The 21,563-nt window shown below is 46.4% G+C and overlaps 1 protein-coding gene across 1 annotated transcript in view; it reads right to left on the bottom strand.

The window, feature by feature from the left end:
* HYDIN (HYDIN axonemal central pair apparatus protein) overlaps nt 1–21,563 on the bottom strand; it is a 372,923-nt gene that overhangs the window by 258,021 nt on the left and 93,339 nt on the right. Inside the window, exons 9-11 of the mRNA XM_034788808.1 lie at nt 11,846–11,945; nt 4,121–4,239; nt 1,157–1,380 (exon numbers count right to left, since the gene is read on the bottom strand). Of these exons, the coding sequence (XP_034644699.1) occupies nt 1,157–1,380; nt 4,121–4,239; nt 11,846–11,945 (443 nt within the window). The remainder of the gene's footprint in view (nt 1–1,156; nt 1,381–4,120; nt 4,240–11,845; nt 11,946–21,563) is intronic.

Genomic DNA, 21,563 nt, shown 5'->3' with positions numbered 1-21,563 from the left:
TGGCTGAGGTTTATGGATTACCACAGCCCTTGCTATGCTAAGAACAGGAAATACCACAATCATTGCCAATACTAGAGCACGGTAGACGTTGCTGTGCTTCTGTATGAATCATTAACAACATATTAAAAGAACAGACCATGCTCGAGCCCACTCTGCAGCACTGGCAGCTGCCAGAACCTCACTGCGTAGAGTTCTCTGGTTTCCCTGGCTGCAGGTCCAGTCCTTCAAATGATCCTCATCTATTTGAATGGGGGCCGAGGCACTCAGCACATTGAAGGATCAGACTATCTGTTACTTTCCCCAGTGAATTAAGCCCACCAAAGTTTAGGTTGCTCCAGAATTGGAAACTTGCCTATCTGACACCCAAGGAGTCTTGAGATGGCACAATGACTCCGTTTGATAAGGTCTGAGCAGTAGCCTGTGTTATTACCCTGACGACTAAGGATTTAAGTTCCTCCATCTCCTAACCCCTGCAGAACTACAGCTGGGACACTGTGCACTTCCAACGGAACAGGCCTTGCAACTATTAGAAATCTAAGAGTTTATGAGCTACCCCAGTTCTCGCTGGCCAGACTATTTCCTGTACAATCCTCCCTCAAGCAGTTCTCCAGAATGAGCAATCCTACTGAAAGCACTAGTACCCTTTTTGCAGCTCTCTGCATGAGGCCAGGTAATGGTCTCAGAAGGGAGTTATCACATTGCAGAAGTCTATGCAAACAGATTATTCTGAAATCAAAAATACTGATTGGCCTGATCTTTAAGGAAGCCCCAGCTATTGCTGGTTTATTGAGGACCAGTAACTTCCTGGTTTAGTTATGAGCAGAAAATGAAGGAGACTGGGGTCCTTGCTTGCAGGAACTTTTCCCCTCTCACAGAGCATTACATTTCACCATATGAATGCTGCACACAGTTGGGAGACAATGGAGTTTAAATGGTTAGACCAGGGGATAAGGAATCATGGGTTCTAGTCTTGGCTCTGACACTGGTTCCTTAAGATGTGACCTTGGACAAATCTCTGCTCTTCTCAGTATCTCCAGCTGTAAAATGAGGATTCATACTCTACCTCACAGGGGTGCTGAGGATCAAAACTGTCCTAAGATGAAAGATGCTACAGAAATGCCAATTATTAATGAATACTCATTATAGACCAGCTTACCTAATAGTTAAGTTCACAGGCTCGGGGGCTCCGTTCACACTGAATTTAAACTCCTCTGTGAACTCCCCCAGGATGGTGGAACTGAAGGAGATCTGGATGGCTTGAAGTCCACCTGGCAGAATGATGCCTTCTTTGGGGTCAAGGGTAAAACAGGCGCCCAGTGCAGTAGATGGAGGAATCAAGTTAAAGAGGGCATCAATGGCTCCTTTGTTACACAGGATTGCCTGCAGCAGTAAAAGGGAAGGAATGGAAATATACAAGGAACCTTTACTTCTCACAGATTGAATTGATTTGTTTTCTAATTAAATGATTAACATCTGAAAAGGGAAAAGTGACAAGACGCTGCCTGTCGGAAGCCAAGGGAAATACACTGGGCTAAATGCCGCACTCAATTAAATCTGCAATAGTTCCAAATAAATCCAGAGAGTTGCTCTGAATTTACACTAGTGCAATTGAGAGCAGAATATCCTCCACCGTAACTGAATGTGCAGTACAAGATAGATACTGAACACAGATATCTGGGCTTTCAGAAAAGTCCCCAAGAGCAGCAAAGAACAGTCACATTGTTTCTGACGAAACATCATACAATCATATTGCTCTCGATGGTGCCAATCCTGCAACATGCTGAATGCATTCCACTCCCCCTGTAGCCAGTAAGCTGAGAGAACCTGGCACCTTGCAGGCTTGGGTGGACTGGGTTATCAGACTGATAATGCCCACTGTATTTGTTTAGAACTGGGAGCATAAACCAGATTGCAAATAGAAAAAATATGACCTTGTCATGATTAGATAGCTAGATAGACACATTTTTCAGACATCCTTTTCTGGGGACTAGTCTTGTATTTATTAAATAGTTGTTTATCCCTTCTTTGAAAAGCACTTTGGGGTCCTCAGGTGAAAGCTTCTATAGTACAGAAATGCAAAATATTATGAGTTCATTTTTATTAACCTACTTATCTTATTTTGCTGGACACCTTTCTTTTTATGTGACGAGGGCATCTGCTGTTTATTGTATAAAGCTAAGTAGTGCTCAGAAACCCGGGTATTGCTAATTTCAGAAGTATCCAAAAGTATTGGTTCAATACAGACCTTTTTTATTTTCCTTTATCTTGTTGGATCAGCTCTGTCTTAGCTAAACTATAAAGGCCAGTGAACAAGGAGGGCAAATACCAGCACGACCTGTTCCAAACAATTTTAATCTCATAAATATTCACAAGCACAATCTAAGACTTTCCCAATTGTTTGTGACACATTGTAAGTTTGGGGCTGGATTCTGTAAATTGCTGGGCACCCACAAATCCCATTGTCTTGAATAAGAGATGCAGGCCTCAGCTTCTCTCCAGATCATACCCTTTATACTGGTCAAAAAGTCCCCACTACTGTCAAACACATTGTTTCACTGATACATTTTGCCTTAGGCAAAATTATAAATTTCTTCAGTGCTGCAGGGTGACTTCCTGCCATTTCCACAGACACATTTCATCTGTTTTACAATCTCTCGCTCCCTTTTGTCCTTGTAGAATCTAGCAAAGAAACTGAGGGAGAAGCATGAAAATGTGACTTGTTTTTTAAAATTCTGGTATTGCCGCAAAGAATAGTTGCACACCCTCCTCTTCCTCATTGAGGAAAGAATAAAAATAATCACACACACTCTCATGTATTTTACTGCTTAGTTACACCAGGTCCTAATATAAGCTACCCCTAAGTTGAAGTTTACTCACTGTGTAGCTGCCAAGAACAACACTGACTAAGGGCAACATCTAGTTGTTTAAATTTGTCTCAGGTAAGGAAAATAATAATTGATATAGAGAGAAGCAATAAGGCATCAGCATTAAAAATGCACAGAGTACAAAATATTTCTGTGAAGGAACACCTTAAGCATGTCCTTCCCCACCACAGCAGGGCTTTCAAAAATGTCCAACATGATGCATTGCCTCATTTAATACCTCTTTAGGTTGCTGTGTTTTTCATTTTTGCTCATATTTGATGCCATTGCTAATATTTGCTTCACTTGCAGAAACTCTTAACTCTTTCAGATTGATTCCTAAAGTCTTCAATGCAAAGAGAGCAAGGGGTGGGAAGAGATTGATGGGCAATGAACAGCATTCAGAGTCATTTGCAAGTGGTAATTTGCAGTCAATAGATCAAGTGGCATTTCCCTTAACCTCAGGAAGCTGAAGGATGTACTGAATTGAGGGTTGTTTGAATGGACTTCCACAAAACTGAGTTCACATGCAGCAAGCTTGTTCCAGCTACTAGCCATGTCTATTGTACAAAACCTGTCAGCATAGTCCTCTAGCATAGACACCATGTACGCTGACAGGAGGAGTTCTTCTGCCTACATAGTACCACCACCTCCCCTAACAACATCAGCAATGCTGACAGAAGAACTCTTCTATCAGCACAGCTGCATCTACACTGGGCAGTTTGCCGGCAGAACTACGTCATCTATAGGCATGGATTTTTACACCCTGACCTACATGGCTAGGCCAACAAAACTTTGTAGTGTAGACCTGGACACTGTGTCTTCTTAACAGCCATAGCACAAAGGTGCATTGCATTTAAGGCCTGAACCAAAGTCTACTGAAGTCACCGGAGTCTTTTTGCAGAGGATTAGCTATCTCCTTATGCTATTTTAGTGCATAAAGTGCTGCTCAAGCCATAAAACACATCAGACGTAGAAACCCTGCACTAAGGATACAGCGAGGAGAAATGTGCCCCTAGAAGTAAGCAGTGGGAACATACACACCATTCAAAGGTAGATGAAGCCCAGGGTTTGCTCATTCTGAGCTTGCGCTCAGGACACCCAGCCACTCTCAAATCAAAATGACCCAGTTACCAAAAGCTCTGGGGTTCAGGAGTCTCCATACTCTATAGGATTAGCTCACCTTTGGCTGTATAGGAAGCAGTCAGACTCTGTAGTTCACATGCCATGGGCCTATCAGCACTGCTCTATCTGCTTACCTCATAACTGTGTGTTGACCCAACAAAGACCTTTCCAATATCTAGCTGGTCGAAGCTGAAGAGCAGCTTGGGACCCATCCCTTCCCCTTTGATGCGCAGGGGGAGCCGGGTCTCACGGCCTGTGAAGAAGATCCAATTTTCAATAAACAAAACATAGGAATTGCCAGACTGGGTCAGTCCCATCTAAGCCCAGTGTGACCCTGGCTTGCTAGGGTGTATTTAGGTTAATTCACTTGTGTAGCTCAAAGTAATGGTTAGATGTATAAGTGTGTATTCAGATGTTTTAAACTTCATGAAAACTAGTGGTATTGTTTGTGCTTATCTGTTCCTGTCATAATGTAATAGCAAACACTCACATGGTAAACACTCTTGTAACTAAATTACCCATCAAAGAAATCTTGTGAAAAGCTAATGAAGGACTTGCTATTATAAATTAACAAAAATGCTAATTTCACAGCAAGTGGTCATTATATATATATATATATATATATATATATATAGTCAGAGGTCAAAGGTCTAAGTGCTTTCCTCACTCACCATCATCAAAGGAAAAGGCCATGTTAATAGAAACACTCTCAGCTTGTTTTCTGTGTGAAGAGACTATAAATACGATTCAAAGAAAGATCCTGTGTCTCTGGACTGTTTGGATTCTAACAGGACCCAAGATCCTGACACAAGGAAGAAAGGAGAGCAGCAGAATACGGATCCTGGACTTCAGAAAAGCAGACTTTGACTCCCTCAGGGAACAGATGGGCAGGATCCCCTGGGAGAATAACATGAAGGGCAAAGGGGTCCAGGAGAGCTGGCTGTATTTTAAAGAATCCTTATTGAGGTTGCAGGAACAAACCATCCCGATGTGTAGAAAGAATAGTAAATATGGCAGGCGACCAGCTTGGCTAAACAGTGAAATCCTTGCTGCTCTTAAACGCAAAAAAGAAGCTTACAAGAAGTGGAAGATTGGACAAATGACCAGGGAGGAGTATAAAAATATTGCTCAGGCATGCAGGAGTGAAATCAGGAAGGCCAAATCACACTTGGAATTGCAGTTAGCAAGAGATGTTAATAGTAACAAGAAGGGTTTCTTCAGGTATGTTAGCAACAAGAAGAAAATCAAGGAAAGTGTGGGCCCCTTACTGAATGAGGGAGGCAACCTAGTGACCGAGGATGTGGAAAAAGCTAATGTACTCAATGATTTTTTTGCCTCTGTCTTCACGCACAAGGTCAGCTCCCAGATTGCTGCACTGGGCAGTACAGCATGGGGAGAAGGTAACCAACCCTCTGTGGAGAAAGAAGTGGTTCGGGACTATTTAGAAAAACTGGACGTGCACAAGTCCATGGGGCCGGATGTGCTGCATCCGAGGGTGCTAAAGGAGTTGGCGGGTGAGATTGCAGAGCCATTAGCCATTATTTTTGAAAACTCATGGCGATCGGGGGAGGTCCCAGATGACTGGAAAAAGGCTAATGTAGTGCTCATCTTTAAAAAAGGGAAGAAGGAGGATCCGGGGAACTACAGGCCAGTCAGCCTCACCTCAGTACCTGGAAAAATCATGGAGCAGGTCCTCAAGGAATCAATTATGAAACATTTAGAGGAGAGGAAAGTGATCAGGAACAGTCAGCATGGATTCACGAAGGGGAAGTCGTGCCTGACTAACCTAATTGCCTTCTATGATGAGATAACTGGCTCTGTGGATGAGGGGAAAGCAGTGGATGTGTTATTCCTTGACTTTAGCAAAGCTTTTGATACTGTCTCCCACAGTATTCTTGCCGCCAAGTTAAAGAAGTATGGGCTAGATGAATGGACTGTAAGGTGGATAGAAAGCTGGCTAGATCGTCGGGCTCAAAGGGTAGTGATCAATGGCTCCATGTCTAGTTGGCAGCCGGTTTCAAGTGGAGTGCCCCAAGGGTCGGTCCTGGGGCCGGTCTTGTTTAATATCTTTATTAATGATCTGGAGGATGGTGTGGACTGCACTCTCAGCAAGTTTGCAGATGACACTAAACTAGGAGGCGTGGTAGATACGCTAGAGGGTAGGGATCGGATACAGAGGGACCTAGACAAATTAGAGGATTGGGCCAAAAAAAACCTGATGAGGTTCAACAAGGACAAGTGCAGAGTCCTGCACTTAGGACGGAAGAATCCTATGCACTGCTACAGACTAGGGACCGAATGGCTAGGTAGCAGTTCTGCAGAAAAGGACCTAGGGGTCACAGTGGACGAGAAGCTGGATATGAGTCAACAGTGTGCTCTTGTTGCCAAGAAGGCTAACGGCTTTTTGGGCTGTATAAGTAGGGGCATTGCCAGCAGATCGAGGAACGTGATCGTTCCCCTCTATTCAACATTGGTGAGACCTCATCTGGAATACTGTGTCCAGTTTTGGGCCCCACACTACAAGAAGGATGTGGAAAAATTGGAAAGAGTCCAGCGGAGGGCAACAAAAATGATTAGGGGTCTGGAGCACATGACTTATGAGGAGAGGCTGAGGGAACTGGGATTGTTTAGTCTCCAGAAGAGAAGAATGAGGGGGGATTTGATAGCAGCCTTCAACTACCTGAAGGGGGGTTCCAAAGAGGATGGAGCTCGGCTGTTCTCAGTGGTGGCACATGACAGAACAAGGAGCAATGGTCTCAAGTTGCAGTGGGGGAGGTCCAGGTTGGATATCAGGAAAAACTATTTCACTAGGAGGGTGGTGAAGCACTGGAATGGGTTACCTAGGGAGGTGGTGGAGTCTCCTTCCTTGGAGGTTTTTAAGGCCCGGCTTGACAAAGCCCTGGCTGGGATGATTTAGCTGGGAATTGGTCCTGCTTTGAGCAGGGGGTTGGACTAGATGACCTCTTGAGGTCCCTTCCAACTCTGATATTCTATGATTCTAGGTCAGAATAACTGAACGAGAAGACAGAGATTCCCAGAATTATTCTAGGTAGCCCTGAAAGACTTTTGGGAAACTGGCAGTTTATTACATCATTGCCACCACTTGGAGTTACAAACTGTCATTTATCTATTGTTATATTTTACTTGCTTTAATCTCTCAATAACTGCAATTCTTTTTTCTTAGCTAATAAATCTTTAGTTAGTTTACTATAGAATTGGCTGCCAGCATTGTCAGAATCCTACTTGGACTCCATGCATGCTAGTGAATTGCCCTATAGCCATTTGAATTTGATGGGAATAATATGTGGGCACAGGCCCTGTTACAGAATTGTGGGGGCCTGTGCACTATGGAAATTAGGTCCCCCATCTTCCCTAAACTAGACAACCAAGCACCCAGGCCCATACAGGCCCAGAATGCCCCTCTCTCTTCAACCCACACAGAGCCCCTGAAAGCCCCTCACACACCCCGAATGCCCCTCTTGCTCCATGCACAGCCCCCTGAATGCCCTTCCTGCCCCCACTTCCCCCTGAATGCCCCTCACACCACCCACAGCCCCCTGAATGTCCCTCTTGCTCCACACACAGTCCCCTGAAACTCCCTCCCATCTCCCACAGCCCTCTGAATCCCCCTCCCACCCCACATATACACCATCAACCCTCTACCAGCCCCACCTATCCTGACCACCCTCACACACATCCCAGCAGTGCTGACATACATCCTGCTCACCACAGCTCCCAACACCTTAATGTCACTGGCCACAGCCTCCAACATCCCCCACTCACCCCCAACACCCTGACCCCCCACCTCCATTCCTCCAACATTCCCCACTCCCACACATCCTCCACAACTCCCCCCACCATCCCCCATTCACTCTCAACCCCTCACCCCATAGCCCACCTACAGCTCACCCTTACCCTCACCCCCACCATCTCTGGGACCTTCCTAAGCACTCAAAAGCGCCCGCTGCCCCCAGCTCAATGCTCTGCTCCCATCCCAGGCTAGGGCGGATCCTCCCAGTCCTGGCCAGCCAGCTCCGTTCACTCCTGCTGCCTGAGCCGCACTCACATGCTCTTGCACCACTCAGGTTTGGCACAGCCACTCCTCCCTCCGTCCTGACAGGGGCAGGGTGGGGAGGGGGCTGGCCCAAACTTGAGTGAATGGTGTTGCGCTCTGATGCAAGGGTATTTTGCTGGTTGTTGGGGGGTCCCCTGAGATGGAAGCCCTGTGCAAGTGCATAGAGGACACATTGGTTAATCCAGGTCGGTGTGGGCATAAGATTTATAGTGACCTTAAATGGTCACTTCCTTGCTTTTAAGTCCTTGGGTTTTATAAATGACAAGGCAAGGCAAGGAGACTGTGGTCATTTAACAAATTTAACCTGGTTTTTAAATAAAAAAATATTGTTTATGGAAAACAGTATTTTGTGGTTTCTTTATAACTTTCATTTTAGCTATTCTTTACAGTGCAAATAAATGGGATGGACATAGCACCAGATTATTAAATTAAAGGAGTGACTGGCACTAGACTCAGGAATCCAATGGAGCTTTTCCATACTGAGTCAATATGATCTAATTTAGGGCTCAGTCCTACAAGAGGTGCTCAAATAGGGCTTTACAATGGAAGCTGGAAGCAATCTTACCTATGAAAAGGCTACTTCCTTTCCTAATACCTCCTGACTTACCTCACAGGGTACAGAACCCGGATATGTGCTGTGTTGAGCTAATGGAAAAGTGGAAGAAATCTCTGTACATACTCAGTCAAATCTGAACGTGAATTTTAATTGGACTGTTCGCAGCTCTTCCATGTTTGTTTTCGACAAACACTCAGAGCTTAAGTTTTACTAGCATGTATACCTAGAAAAGCTTATTCTGAGCTCAAATATTTGCCAAAAGCAAATTTCAAATGGCCTCTCTCCTTAACTGTCAAATTTGCAAGCTATGCTGTATTGGCTAGTTACGCAATCACTTGATCCAGAGACAGAAAGACACAGTAATGAGCCAAGGCCTCTGTGCAAGTGGACCTATGCAGAGACCCACTCATAAAGGTGCAGGGATTTGCCTGCATAATTCTAATGCAAGATCCGGGCCTAATAAAGTAAGAACTGCAAAGATTCCTAATGAGCTGCTTGCAAGCACTCTGTGCATTATTCACTGAGGAAATTTGTGAATGGTACTCAATACACAAGAGAAATTTGTGAACTAGAATAAGATGCAAAATTCAATGAATAATTGATTAAAGATTATTATTTGCATTATAGTTACCCCTGGAGACCTCAGCCAAGATCAGAGCCCCATCTCCCTGCCCTGAAGATCTTATCATCTACATAGTTAAGGCAAAGGAAGGTTTGTTATTGCCATTTTTCAGATGGACTGCTGGGGCACAGAAAGAGTGTAGACATACCCTAAGTGACTTGCCTGAGCTCTCACAGGGAAGCTGTGGAAGAACAAAGATCTCCCAAGTCCCAATCCAGAGCCTTAACCACAAGACCATCCCTCCTCTTAATCACTGCAATTATTTGCTGAGTTCTAGTTCTGCTATTACTGTCAGTCTAACTGGGTGGATTTCCCCCGCCTGTAAATAGCTTGCATCATGCAGCGGCTTTTCTCCTTTCTCTCTGCAATCTGCTCATTTATTAAGGCTCTTCCCTGACTGCCGGATTTTGTTCCAGATGTCAGCAAGGAAAAAGCCTGTGGAATCCCTTTGCAGCACACCGGGGGACTCCGGTAGAAAGCTAATACTCCACTGGTGGGAGACCTAGATGCCCAGGCTAAGGAGCAGAATGTCAAACGTGGGATTCCTTGGCAAGGGCTTTTCAAACAAATCTTTCCTTCAGTAGGGCTGAGGAATGAAGACCAACCCTTGCAGCTGGTGGATGGGAAGTCAGAAGCCCTCTTTAATTACTGGAGGTGATGTTTGCCAAGTAAACCCCATGCAATTACTATGTAAGTAAAAAGTACTTGCATGACATTTGTATCCTTTAGCTTAAAGCCTTATGGAAGTCAACAAATGACTGTGCGCAGACCCCAGATTATACTGTCCAGCAGCTCAGCGGGAGTTTGGCTGTCAACAGATCAATTCAGGGGCTTGATGTTCCCTCCATCTCAGAAACCCCCAGACAGGGAAATACTCCACTAGGAAACCCACAATGTTCCACTGACCCCTCCACAGCCTTCAGCTCAGGAGGAGTGCCTTACAGCAAGCTGGGCAGGACAGGCAACAAGCCCAAGAGGAACTGCCCAGTTCCGGGAATGTTTCATGCTGGTTTCAGACAGCAGAGTTTAATGGCTGTCTCCACAAGGGGTAACAGGCAGGGACAGTGAATCAGTCACTCCTAGCAGAAGATGCTTCCATGCCAGTGTCCGCTGAGATGTGCATACAGTCAAAGGGAGCAGAACACAGGTGTCTCTCGGCTGCAAATGCTGGATAGCCTCCACTGCACTGGGCCTGGAAAGCATTGCACTCGGTCCCTAGGGGGCTGCATGCATCTAGACCAGGGGTGGGCAAACTTTTTGGCCCGAGGGAAATTGTTGGTGGGGAAATTGCATGCAGGGCCATGAATGTAGGGCTGGGGCAGAGGGTGCAGTGTGCAGGAAGGGGCTCAGGGCAAGGGGCTGGGGTGCAGGAGGGGTGCAGGGTCTACAAGGAGGCTCAGGGCAGGGGATTGGTGTGCAGGGAGGTGTGGGGTGTGGCAGGGGGCTCAGGGCAAGGAGTTGGGGTGCAGGAGGGATTTGGGGTGCAGGGTGGCTCAGGGCAGGGGGTTGGGGTGCGGCAGGGGGCTCAGGAAGTTGGGGTTTGAGGTGCAGGAGAGATTCGGCGTGCAGGGGGGCTCAGGGCACAGAGTTAGGGTGTGGGGGAGTGGCAGGGGGCTCAGGGAAGGGGGCTGGGGTGCGGGAGGGGGCTCAGGGCAGGGGTTGGGGTGTGGCAGGGGGCTCAGGGAGTTAGGGTTCAGGAGAGGTTCGGGGTGCAGGCTCCGGCCCGGCGCTGCTTACCTGGAGCGGCTCCGGGGTGGCAGCAGTGCGCAGTGGGGCTAAGACAGGCTCCCTGCCTGCCTTGGCCCCATGCCGCACCACTCCCAGAAGCGGCCAGCACCAAGTCCCTGCGGCCCCTGGAGGAGGGGGGGGCAGAGGGCTCCACGCGCTGCCCTTGCTTGCGGGTACCTCCCCCAAAGCTCCCATTGGCCACGGTTTCCCGTTCCCGGCCAATGGGAGCTGCGGGGGGCGGTGCCAGGGGCCGCAGGGACGTGGTACCGGCTGCTTCCCGGAGCAGTGCGGGGCCTGTAGCATCTCAGGGGTGGCAATCCCGCAGGCCGGGTCCAAAGCCCTGACGGGGCAGATCTGGCCCGCGGGCCGTAGTTTATCCACCCCTGATCTAGACTCACTTTTTCTCCTCTCCACCCACATGCAGGGAGAGAAGCATTAGGATTACAGGACTTGGTCCTGCTAGTACTGACACACGTGCCAGTCCATTCCGTAAGGCTCGGCAAGACTGCCTAGGGAGAGGGGCTGCTGCTTGGCTGCATGGCAACAGACTTTAGGACGGAGCCCTGCCATGTATGCAGTCATGCCATATAAGCCATAGTCAAGGCAATGATTGGGAGCCACAGGCCAAGTTTGTAACTGTCTGAAAATCTGAGTGAAAGCTACTATATTATGTGGTCCATATAACACAATGACAGACCTTATTTTGACCTTGATGATCTCAGTGTATTTAGTGACTTCAGACATCCTGAAGCCTTGCCTCTGGCGTAGCTTAGCACCACCAGAAAAGCCTCACACCAGGGCTAGTGTTGGCAATCCCACGACATGAAAACCAAACACATAGGTATGTTATGCTTATTGTGCCGTTGGGAATGCTGTACCTGAGATGTCACAGTAGATGGTTCTGTGATAGACTTTGGCTTCTCGGGGCTTAAAGATCACATTAATTTCAGCTGTGGAATTTGGCCAAACATCTCCTTCCTAAAACAAAAAAGAAGGATAGAGTAGTTTCAACTACAGATACACACGTTAAAAAAAAACAAAACTGAAGGCATGGATTTACTATTAAACATACTGTAAATATAACTGCCTTATTAATAGCACTTCATGGTATAGGTTTCTACCAATAAATAACAAGGATAGCATGAATATTATATCCTGATGCTACTGCCTGGCCAAGCATACTAGAGAAATTTAGAAGACTGACCTTGTAAACCATAGAGAGGCAAAGTGGGTGAGGTGATACTTTTTATTGGAACAACTTCTATTGGTGAGAGACAAGCTTTCGAGCTTACACAAAGTTCATCTTCAGGTCTGGGAAACTTAATCAGAGTGTCACCGCTAAAGACAAGGTGGAACAGATTGTTTAGCATAAGTAGTTAATACATGTTTCAAGGAACCGTTCAAGGTGAAGTGGCCTGTTAACACCCCTCCCGTCATAAGGAGGAAAGGAAGTGGGGGGGGGAGCAGTTGGTGGGGATTGTTAGTGGGTTATAGATTGTTGTAATAGACATAAAGGCAGTGTCTTTATTCAGTCCATGATTTTAGTGTCTAGCAAAGTTATGAATAAAAGAGCTCTGTGGAGCTTGAAAGCTTGTCTCTCTCACCAACACAACTTTGTCCAATAAAAGATATTAACTCTCTCACCTTGTCTCTAATATCCTGGGACCGACACGGGTACAACAATACTGCATACTACCTGTAAACCATAGACAGCATCTCGTTTCATTATAGAGCCATTGGGCCCAATTTTGATCTCACCCTGATTCAACAACTTCCAAGGAGTTACTATGGATTTACACAAGTTTAACGAAATGTAAAATCTATACCAATGGCTCCAAACAAAACAAAACCCAGCCCAAGTTGTCTGAGGCTTTAATCTAGCAGGGGAGGTAAACTGAGGCACAAATGATCGTTTTCCCTGGCTTAGTTAATACAAGTCTGTAATAATTATTCAGTGCTCTTTGTTCTACTATTCCCCCAGTTAAATATAACTAATTCTAGCACTTCACATCCTGGCAGTCTATTCCCAGAGCAGGTGTATGGACACATGCAGTATGCAGCAAATTTTGTTTGCCACACTATCTACTGTATGAGGCTTAATGTACATCTTAACAGCTCTCTGACTTTGTACATTTCTCTTTAAAAGGACTAGGTCAGGGCTGTCTCAATGGCTAAGCAGTAAGATCGGATTCTCCATCCTGGTTGTCGTGATCCTCAGAGCAGAAAGCTGCAGAGCCCACCGATTCAGTCCCTTAAAGGCAAAGAACGCTTAGTTCGTGGCAAGCTGGTGTGTAAAACTCCCTCACACCAGCCTGTTGCGCACTCAGTGTCTGTGTGCATCCTGCTGATGTGCCCAAACAGTTCCCTCGTGCTTTGATCTACGCTGCTTCAAAATGGGGGTAGATCATTGCGCACAGGGACCTGTTCCTGCCCAGTAGCTCACATAGACACTCAGAGCACAACGAGCAGTACAGAGTAGATTTACACACCAGCTTGCTGCGGACCAAATGTTCATGTAAATTAGCCCTAATACCAACCCATCAGCTGAATAAAAGCAAAATCACTGATGTACTTGGACAAGAAAATCACCTTAACCCTTGGCCAGAAGGACGATGATCATGATGGAGGTATTAGAAAAGGATGGGGGTATAAAGCAGAGGAAAACAGGATGCCCGCAGGCTTGCAACTGGAACACGGATGTTGCCACTGGAAAGAGGAAAGCAAATGGCAACTGAGAAGTGAGAATGGTCCTATTTCAAAACTGTCACCCTGGGCAATCCATGGTATTCTCTTCATTAGCGTTTGGAGGACCTACCATACAAGACAACAAACTGGTGATGGTGCGTTAGGGTACTGTCAGTGTGGGTCTATGTGTGCCAAGGAGTATGGAGAGTTATGTCAGGGCCTGGGGCTGTCAGGGTTCAGCAGACTTTGGGCTTCACATAGCCAGGCACGACACAGTTGCAGATGTCAAACAAGGTTTCCTCTAGATGGCTGGAAGGGTTAACTTGCAGCAAATACCTCTGGCTCACCGGGAGTCAGCACCATAACGACCCAGTGAGTCCAAAGCAAGCTAAATGTTGTGTCTCTTAACGTTTGTGCTGTTCAGCCCAGGTGCAAAAGTCCTCTCAGGCCAGGGTCCAGCAGTGTGTTTTCCTCCATGAACCCATGGCCTCTGCCATAGCCCAAACACTACTCCTTTGTGAGTCCCAGCTCTCAGCCTCACCTTTCAGTCATGGCAGCTTGCTTCAGGGCAGGTATTTTCCGGCCGTTTCAGGGGAAGGAAGGTGGGGATATGTTCAACCCAACACAGCAGGGTTTAAAAACATCAGAAAAGGAGCTGTGTCAAGGAAACTCAGTTCCTTAGAGCTACACAGCAGTAAATGCAAAAATCCCGATGGAATGCTTCCTAGAGCGCCTGAGAAACCTGATCAGTCCAGAACCCATTGTCCAGCTAGGCTCACTCTTACATTGATTCCAATGGGGTTAGTTACACTTCGGTGAAATCCAAATCAGGCTTGGAACTTTTAGGGCTCAATCCTGCTTCCATTCAAAGCAATGGAAAATCTCCTGTAACTACAATGGTGCAGGCTCAGGCTCTTGGACTGACTGCACAACAAAGTGCCTTTTTATTGTCGATTTCGTGTGGATTGCGAGCCAGTCGAGCCCTAAAACCCACTCTCCTCAAGCTGGCTTGCTCATTACTCAAAGGCTGACAGGTGTAATGGAAGCAAGTGCAATGAAACTCATAAGCAAAACCAAACGTATACAAAAGAGAGAGAGAATTAAAAAGTACAGGCGCCCTTGCTAACAACAGTGTGGTTTTCTAGCTGAGTGGGTTTGGCTGACTTTGGGATTTGATGAAATCCAAGGCCAGCATGTCTGTGACACAGTTATGACTGACACTGCACTCTTACCCCGCCATTTCCAAGCTCCGTAATGGGACTGATAGGGAGACAGACTCGACAGGACACAGGTTCGGGAGGCTGGGTCTAGAGCCAGGGATAGACGTGGTAAACAGGCCAGAGTCAGCAGACGCTCTCAGGCCACGCCAATTTAGTCTCGTTATTAGTGCCCCCCAAAACAAGTTGCAGTCTTTTCCCGTTGTGAACAGGTCTGGATTTCAAGTGACTGGCCTGTGGATTGTGAGCTGTTATTTACCACCTACATTAACGCGATCAAGGTAAGGAGAGGTAAGCTATGGTGCCATGTGAGATTCATTCTCTGGGCGCTTCAATCCTTAGCACAACTTGGATGCTAACTCTGCTGGCTCTGAATAAAGACACTGCAGTTTGTTGAAAGCCGGAACTAGGAAAAAGGGCTACATTAAAAAACAGCTGCTTCCATCAGAGGTTTTCAGAGCACTTCACAAACTCTAACAAATGTTGCTTCACAAGCCTGTTGTGAGGGAAACATGGGTTTCTTCCTGTTTTCCACTATGGGAAACAGACACAGAGCCCAAGACCAAACAGCATGTCAGTGTCAGAGCTGGGAATCTCTCTGTCTATTCTATGGTACTTCTCTGGCCCCATTACCAAAGTATCTGAGCACCTCACAATCTTTCCTGGATTTATCCTCACAACCCCCCTTTGCTGGGGCTCTTGAGGCACAGAAAAACTAAGAACCAGATTTGTAAAGCTACATAGGCATCTACATCTAGGATGACCAGACAGCAAGTGTGAAAAATCGGGACAGGGGTGGGGGTAATAGGAGCTTATATAAGAAAAAGACCCCAAAATCGGGACTGTCCCTGTAAAATCGGGACATCTGGTCACCCTGTCTACATCCCATTCAGGAAGTTAGACACCTAAATGTTATGAGCTGGGCTAAACCTTGTTATGGGTTGAGGTTGATATGTTAATTGAAAGGTGAATTCACACCTACCTGTAAGCATAAGCCACCCCCAAAGACAACAGAGCTGTATGAACTCGCCCTGAGCATTGTTTTGGGTAGAGGTGTGTGGGGTGTGTGTGTGTGTGTGTGTGAAGAGAGATTACACAAAAACGGAGGACAAGAACACAGAGAGACAGAGAGGCGAAAAAGCAAATGTGAGCAGTGACCCTGGAGAAATCAAGAGAGAACGTTTGGGTCTCATATTTGCTAAAGGACTCGAGGGCTGTAAGCTAACAAACTGCTCCTTTTATTCAGTGGCTTCTGCGTTCAGAGGTACATAACCTTGTAAATAAGCAACACTGCATCAAATAGCATACCAGATGCCATCAATTTATGCTCCCAGCTGGAATATTCCCAGGGCCCCAAACTTTGACTAGCAATTGGATCGAAAAAGGACAATTCCTTTAAAATACGATTGTGACTTCCCCAGGGTCACACAGGGAGTCAATGGAACCCAGGGGCCCTGACTTGTAGCCCCATTAAACCAGATTCCCTCCTTGCTCTAGAAACAGATGGGAAACGGTTACTCCAGAATTTGACATTCCTTAGCGTACTCCAGAATTTGACAGTACTGCAGTCAGCAATTTTGTATGTTAAGCCACTGCCAGCTGAAAACCACACAGCATGTAGCTAGGAAAATCTTAAGCCTAAGAGGCAAGGCCAAATAACTGCATGTTTGCAGTTTTGTTATCAGAATGGGAGGTTGGGAGAAGAAGTGAAAGTTCCATGAAAATACTGTAGAAGGATTGCTTGGACAATGACCTTGGTTTTAGGTGCCTCTAATATGTAACTTTTATTTTTGTTATGATTAGAAATGCTTTGCTGATAAGGAGATGAATTATTATTGGCAGTTGCTAGGGAAATTGTTAGCCTATTATAGGCTATTATGAGTCATGTGCTTTGTTTGGAGAAAAATTATAAAACGTTTAGTTAGAAAGTGCTTTGAAGTAGTCCAAGGAAGCTTTCCTCTGGGCAAGGATCTGACACCGATGTTCCCCAGCAGTCAGACGGAAGCCAGGCTGCTGATCCCTCAGAACCATTTCAGACTTTGCTTGTGCCAATCATTTATTAGATGGATGAGCTGTGCCCCCATTGATTTATTCCTCACTCCGCCTGGAGAAAAACGGTTAAGTTACCACTGCTTTGGGTTCTGAAAACCCTGGGTACCACCACCAACTATCTGAAGGTGCGGGGATAGGGTGAGTTCCAGAGGCTGAGTGGACAGACAGACTGGACCTGGCTAGGAGGAAAGATGAAGGAGGACGGTGGAGCTACATGGCCCCGTTTGCTGGGAGTCTCCCGGTATTGCATTCATTTCCTGCTGTGATTCTTGTTTTGGCCTGCAATGATGGAAAAGCAGACACAGGAGAGAAATATGTAGGAAAGGGAGGGGGTGGACATGGGAGAAAGTGAACATATCACCTGACACTCCCCAAGAAAATATTTGCTTAAGAGTAAAAGTTGAAAGTGTATTGAAGGGAGTCCAGCTAACACTCTCAAACAGTCCAGTGCTTCCTTTACAGAAATGCCACACCTAGTAAAACCCCAAACTTTCAAATGCCTGGAGACAACCAGCTGGCTCCCCAGTGCCATATAATTCGTCACTCACTATCACCCCACCAAAATGTAACTTCAAGGCTGCTGCTCTCCACTATGCCGGGCTTTGTCCTATTTCCCTGCTCTGTTCGCATCCCCTTGACGATCCCTGACATCCTTGGCACACCTCTACCCCAATAGAACGCTGTCCTTGGGAACCAAAAAAATCTTACCGCGTTATATCGAACTTGCTTTGATCCGCCGGAGTGTGCAGCCCCCCCCCCCCCCCCCGAGTCCTGCTTCACCGCGTTATATCTGAATTTGTGTTATATCGGGTCGCGTTATATCGGGGTAGAGGTGTAGTTTGTACCATCAACAGCTGTTCCTGCCTTCCAAATGCCTTATGTACAAATTGGAATGGGTCCCAACCCCCAGCAATGCAAGACTCCACTCCTTTCCTTCCATATGCAACTCCCTTCTGCGGCCTTCCCAATGGCCAATTTGTAATCCAGATGATCAATGCCTGTCTTCTTAGCTTTATCTACAAGATTTCTATGTGACATTTTATCAAACACTTTACAGAAATCCAGACAAATGATGACTGCTTTTCCTTTACCCATTTCATCGGCCTTTCACAAAAGTCAATCAGATTTAGCTGACAAGATTTAGCCTTCCACAAGCCAACGCTGATGTCTGCCTGGCAACTCATTTCCAGCTGAACCGCCCTACCATGTTATCCGTAATGATTGATTTAACTATATTACTTGGAACAGAGGTCAAATCAACTAATCTGCAGTTACCAGCATCACACCTGCTGCTCTTTTTTTAAAGATAGCTTTACATCCGCCTCCCTAAATGCTCTTTGTTCTCTGCCTTTGCTCTATGACAACTTCAATATCTGCGAGCTTGATTCTGAAAGTCCCACCCCTTCACTCCTGTAATTCCCTTGGGTGAATCCCATCTGCTTGTGGTGACTCTGGAATCCATCTGTATCCCTTGGTGCAGTGATGGGGTAGTTCCTCTGGATTTCTAATGCCTGCTGCCCTAATTCTGTTCTCCAGTTTTTCTTCTGCTGTAAATAGACGTGCAAAGCATAGGCCACGTGGATTGAATTGGAGTTGCACCAGGGATGGACCTGGCCCTGTGCATTTAGCGCCTCTTTTATTTCCTTTGTCCCCCCACTTCCTCCATTATGGCATCTGTACCAATCTCCAATAGACACACAGCATTTCGTAAGAGTCTGTACTGAACTCCATACAGCTGGGCAAAAATACCACTGGGTCGTCCCAAGGCAGACAATTGGAGGGAATATTCTGATTCATGGTGGAGCACCACAGACAGTTTTAGGCAGGGAATTTGAGTCCAGTGTACTGGATAGTAAAGAACGTTACATGGCTTCTCATTCAGTCCAGCTAGCTCAAGGGAACATTTCCAGGAAGCTTTCAGAGTGCATGCTCCAAAAAAGGAGATGCACCTGCCATGTGTCTGGCTAGGAAGGTATCACATTTCCTTTTGGATGCAGGCCTTGCCACTGTTATCCATGCTTGTGTTAGTTCAGGATTAGACCATTGGAATGTGCTGTTCCTGGGGCTGCACCAGAAAGCTATTTGGAGACTGACACTGCTGTAGAAATGCGTAAACGTGTTTGTTTGGCAAAGCCTTGTGTTAGACGGCTATGACACCAGTGATCAGGATCTGCTCTGGTTGGCTGTTAGTCTCCAGGTGGAGTTTAAGGTGCTCGAGCGCAGGTCTACACTGCAGCTGGGCCCATGCCTCACAGCCCACATGGACAAACTCGTTCTAGCTCCACTTGCGCTAGCCCACTAACAACAGAGCAGGAACATTGCAGCATAAATGGCATCGTGAGCTACCCACCCAAGTTCAAGCCCAACCTTCTGGGTCTGAGCTCGGGTGGCTAGCTCAGCCTCCACACTGCTCTTTTTAGCATACCACCTTAAGCAGAGCTTGCACGTGTCTGTCTATCCAGCTCCCGGCTGGAGTGTGAACATACTCCAAATGGCTTGCAACCAGCCTGCCTGGAGGACCATCTCTCATCTAGATCCTACTGCCATAGCTGCAGTCATCCAGGGCATCGGATCTGGATCCCCCTCACTAGAGAGGGTGGTTGGCAGGGCATTCTCTGTGTGGGTTCTGGTATCCAGCACTTACTCTCCCTCTTGGTCCAAACTAGCCTGCATTTGGTGACCTTCTGGGAATGCTGCTACCTGTTTGAGAGGGTTTGGGGAGAGGGCTGAGCGAGCGCTTCCCAGAATGGTAGAGGGGTGGAAATGAATGTCTGTAGCTGTCTGTCTGGACTCCTGACAGACTGATTATTTCAGTGCTACTAGGATCTCACTGTCATGTAATCAATGTTAGGGTGCCTACATCCTTGGATAGGTTCCTTTTTATCATTTTAAATATAAATGCATTCATAAAAAACTATATAAAATGTAGGCACATCATGCACATGTAATGCTGACAGACCCCAGTTGTTATCAAAGCGCACCCCGAGCTTCAGAGACTTCCCACTTGAAATCCTGGACAAGCCCCAGCTTGTAACACTGACAGACAGACCCTGGTTGTCAGCAGGCAGGATTGAACCTAGGACTTCTGGAGTTTACTGCATGAGCCAAAAGCCAACTAGATATTAGAGCAGACTCATTAACTCTCTAAGTGCCCAGAGGAACCCTACCCTCAAATAGACTAGACAGCTCTCCTAGGGACCCTTTTAATGTGGCATTATTGCTGGAATGTTTCATACATACCTTCAGTCAAAAGCAAACCTGCCCATACTAACTACGAGGCCTGAGCTCTCAAAGCTTCTGGGTGTTTGCAGTGAACATTTCAGCAGAATTTGTGGGGCGGGGAACCAAAAAAGCCACTTTCACTGCAATTGTCAGTGGGCTTGTCAATCAGCCAGTCAGTGTGACTCCAAAAGGCACATGCTAGCTGGATGGATAATCTCCCTGAGCCACACATGCACACCCAAACACACTTTTTCAAAAGGATAAAATTCTCAGTAATTTTCACCATTTTTTCTTTCAGTGTTAGCGTATGCCAGGCTGTAAACTAGAGAAATACTGAGAGTTATTTCTCCTGGGAGCTGTAAGAGTCTCTGTACATTTCTGTAAAGCCATAGGAGAACAGAAACTGCTGGTTAAAAGACTATGTTTCACTACATGCCCTTTCAGACTAACTGTTACAGGTATATGTGCTTCTAAACGTTTTTAGATGAGGATAGGTTAGCTTGGGCAGCCAAGTCCTCTATAGGACAATACTTGAATCAACATGTGGAAAGCTACAGGGGACACCTACTCCTAAAGAAATAACAGATATAAAACTGCAAGCATGATATTTTAGCGTATATGGCTTAATGGCAGTCAGAGACAAGAGACAACTGCCACGTGGTATACAACGCAAAGGGCTGTTGTATCATGATATAGCACAAAAGGAGGTACAAGTGAAACCTACACACCTTCTGTCCCCGCTAGAACCACTGAGACCACTTAGAGAGAGTTAATGAGCCCACTCTACAGCCTTAGCTAATAGCTATGTGGTTTCTAGCCTATGCAATAGAAGCGCCTGCTTTTAGCTCCAGAGGTCCCAAGTTCGATCCTGCTCGCCGACAACCAGGGTCGGTCAGTGTTACACAAGCGCTGTTACCTTGCTTTGTTACAGATGGTGGAAAGCAGTGCAATACAGGCATTCTAAGCAATGTTTAGCACATATAGCACTCTACAAGTCCAAAGCACTCTATAGATGTTACAGGCCACATATCCAAAAGCGGCGTTACATTTGAGTGCCTACCTTTAAACATCTAGGGCCTGATTTTCCGAGATGCTGAGCACCCAGAACTCTTAAAAAAAAAAAAAAAAAAAAAAAAAAAAGAGCTGGTGGCTCCCATCAGCTCTGAAAATCAGAACCTAGGCTATCTGAAGTTGAGCTAGGGTTACCATACGTCCGGTTTTTCCTGGACATGTCCGGCTTTTCGGCACTCAAACCCCCGTCTGGGGGGAATTGCCAAAAAGCCGAACATGTCCGGGAAAAATACGGACGGGCACTTCCTCTCCCGCGGCTGCTCTGCTCCTCCCCTGACTCAGACTTCGGCTCTGTTTAAGAGCCAAGCTGCCCGAGCCAGCGCTACCGGCTTCGGGCAGCCCCCTTGCC

The sequence above is a fragment of the Trachemys scripta genome, chromosome 13 (assembly GCF_013100865.1).
Source record: "Trachemys scripta elegans isolate TJP31775 chromosome 13, CAS_Tse_1.0, whole genome shotgun sequence".
NCBI lineage: Eukaryota > Metazoa > Chordata > Testudines > Emydidae > Trachemys > Trachemys scripta.
The sequence above is the reverse complement of the archived record's forward strand: the minus strand, read 5'-3'. Positions and strand labels throughout refer to the sequence as shown.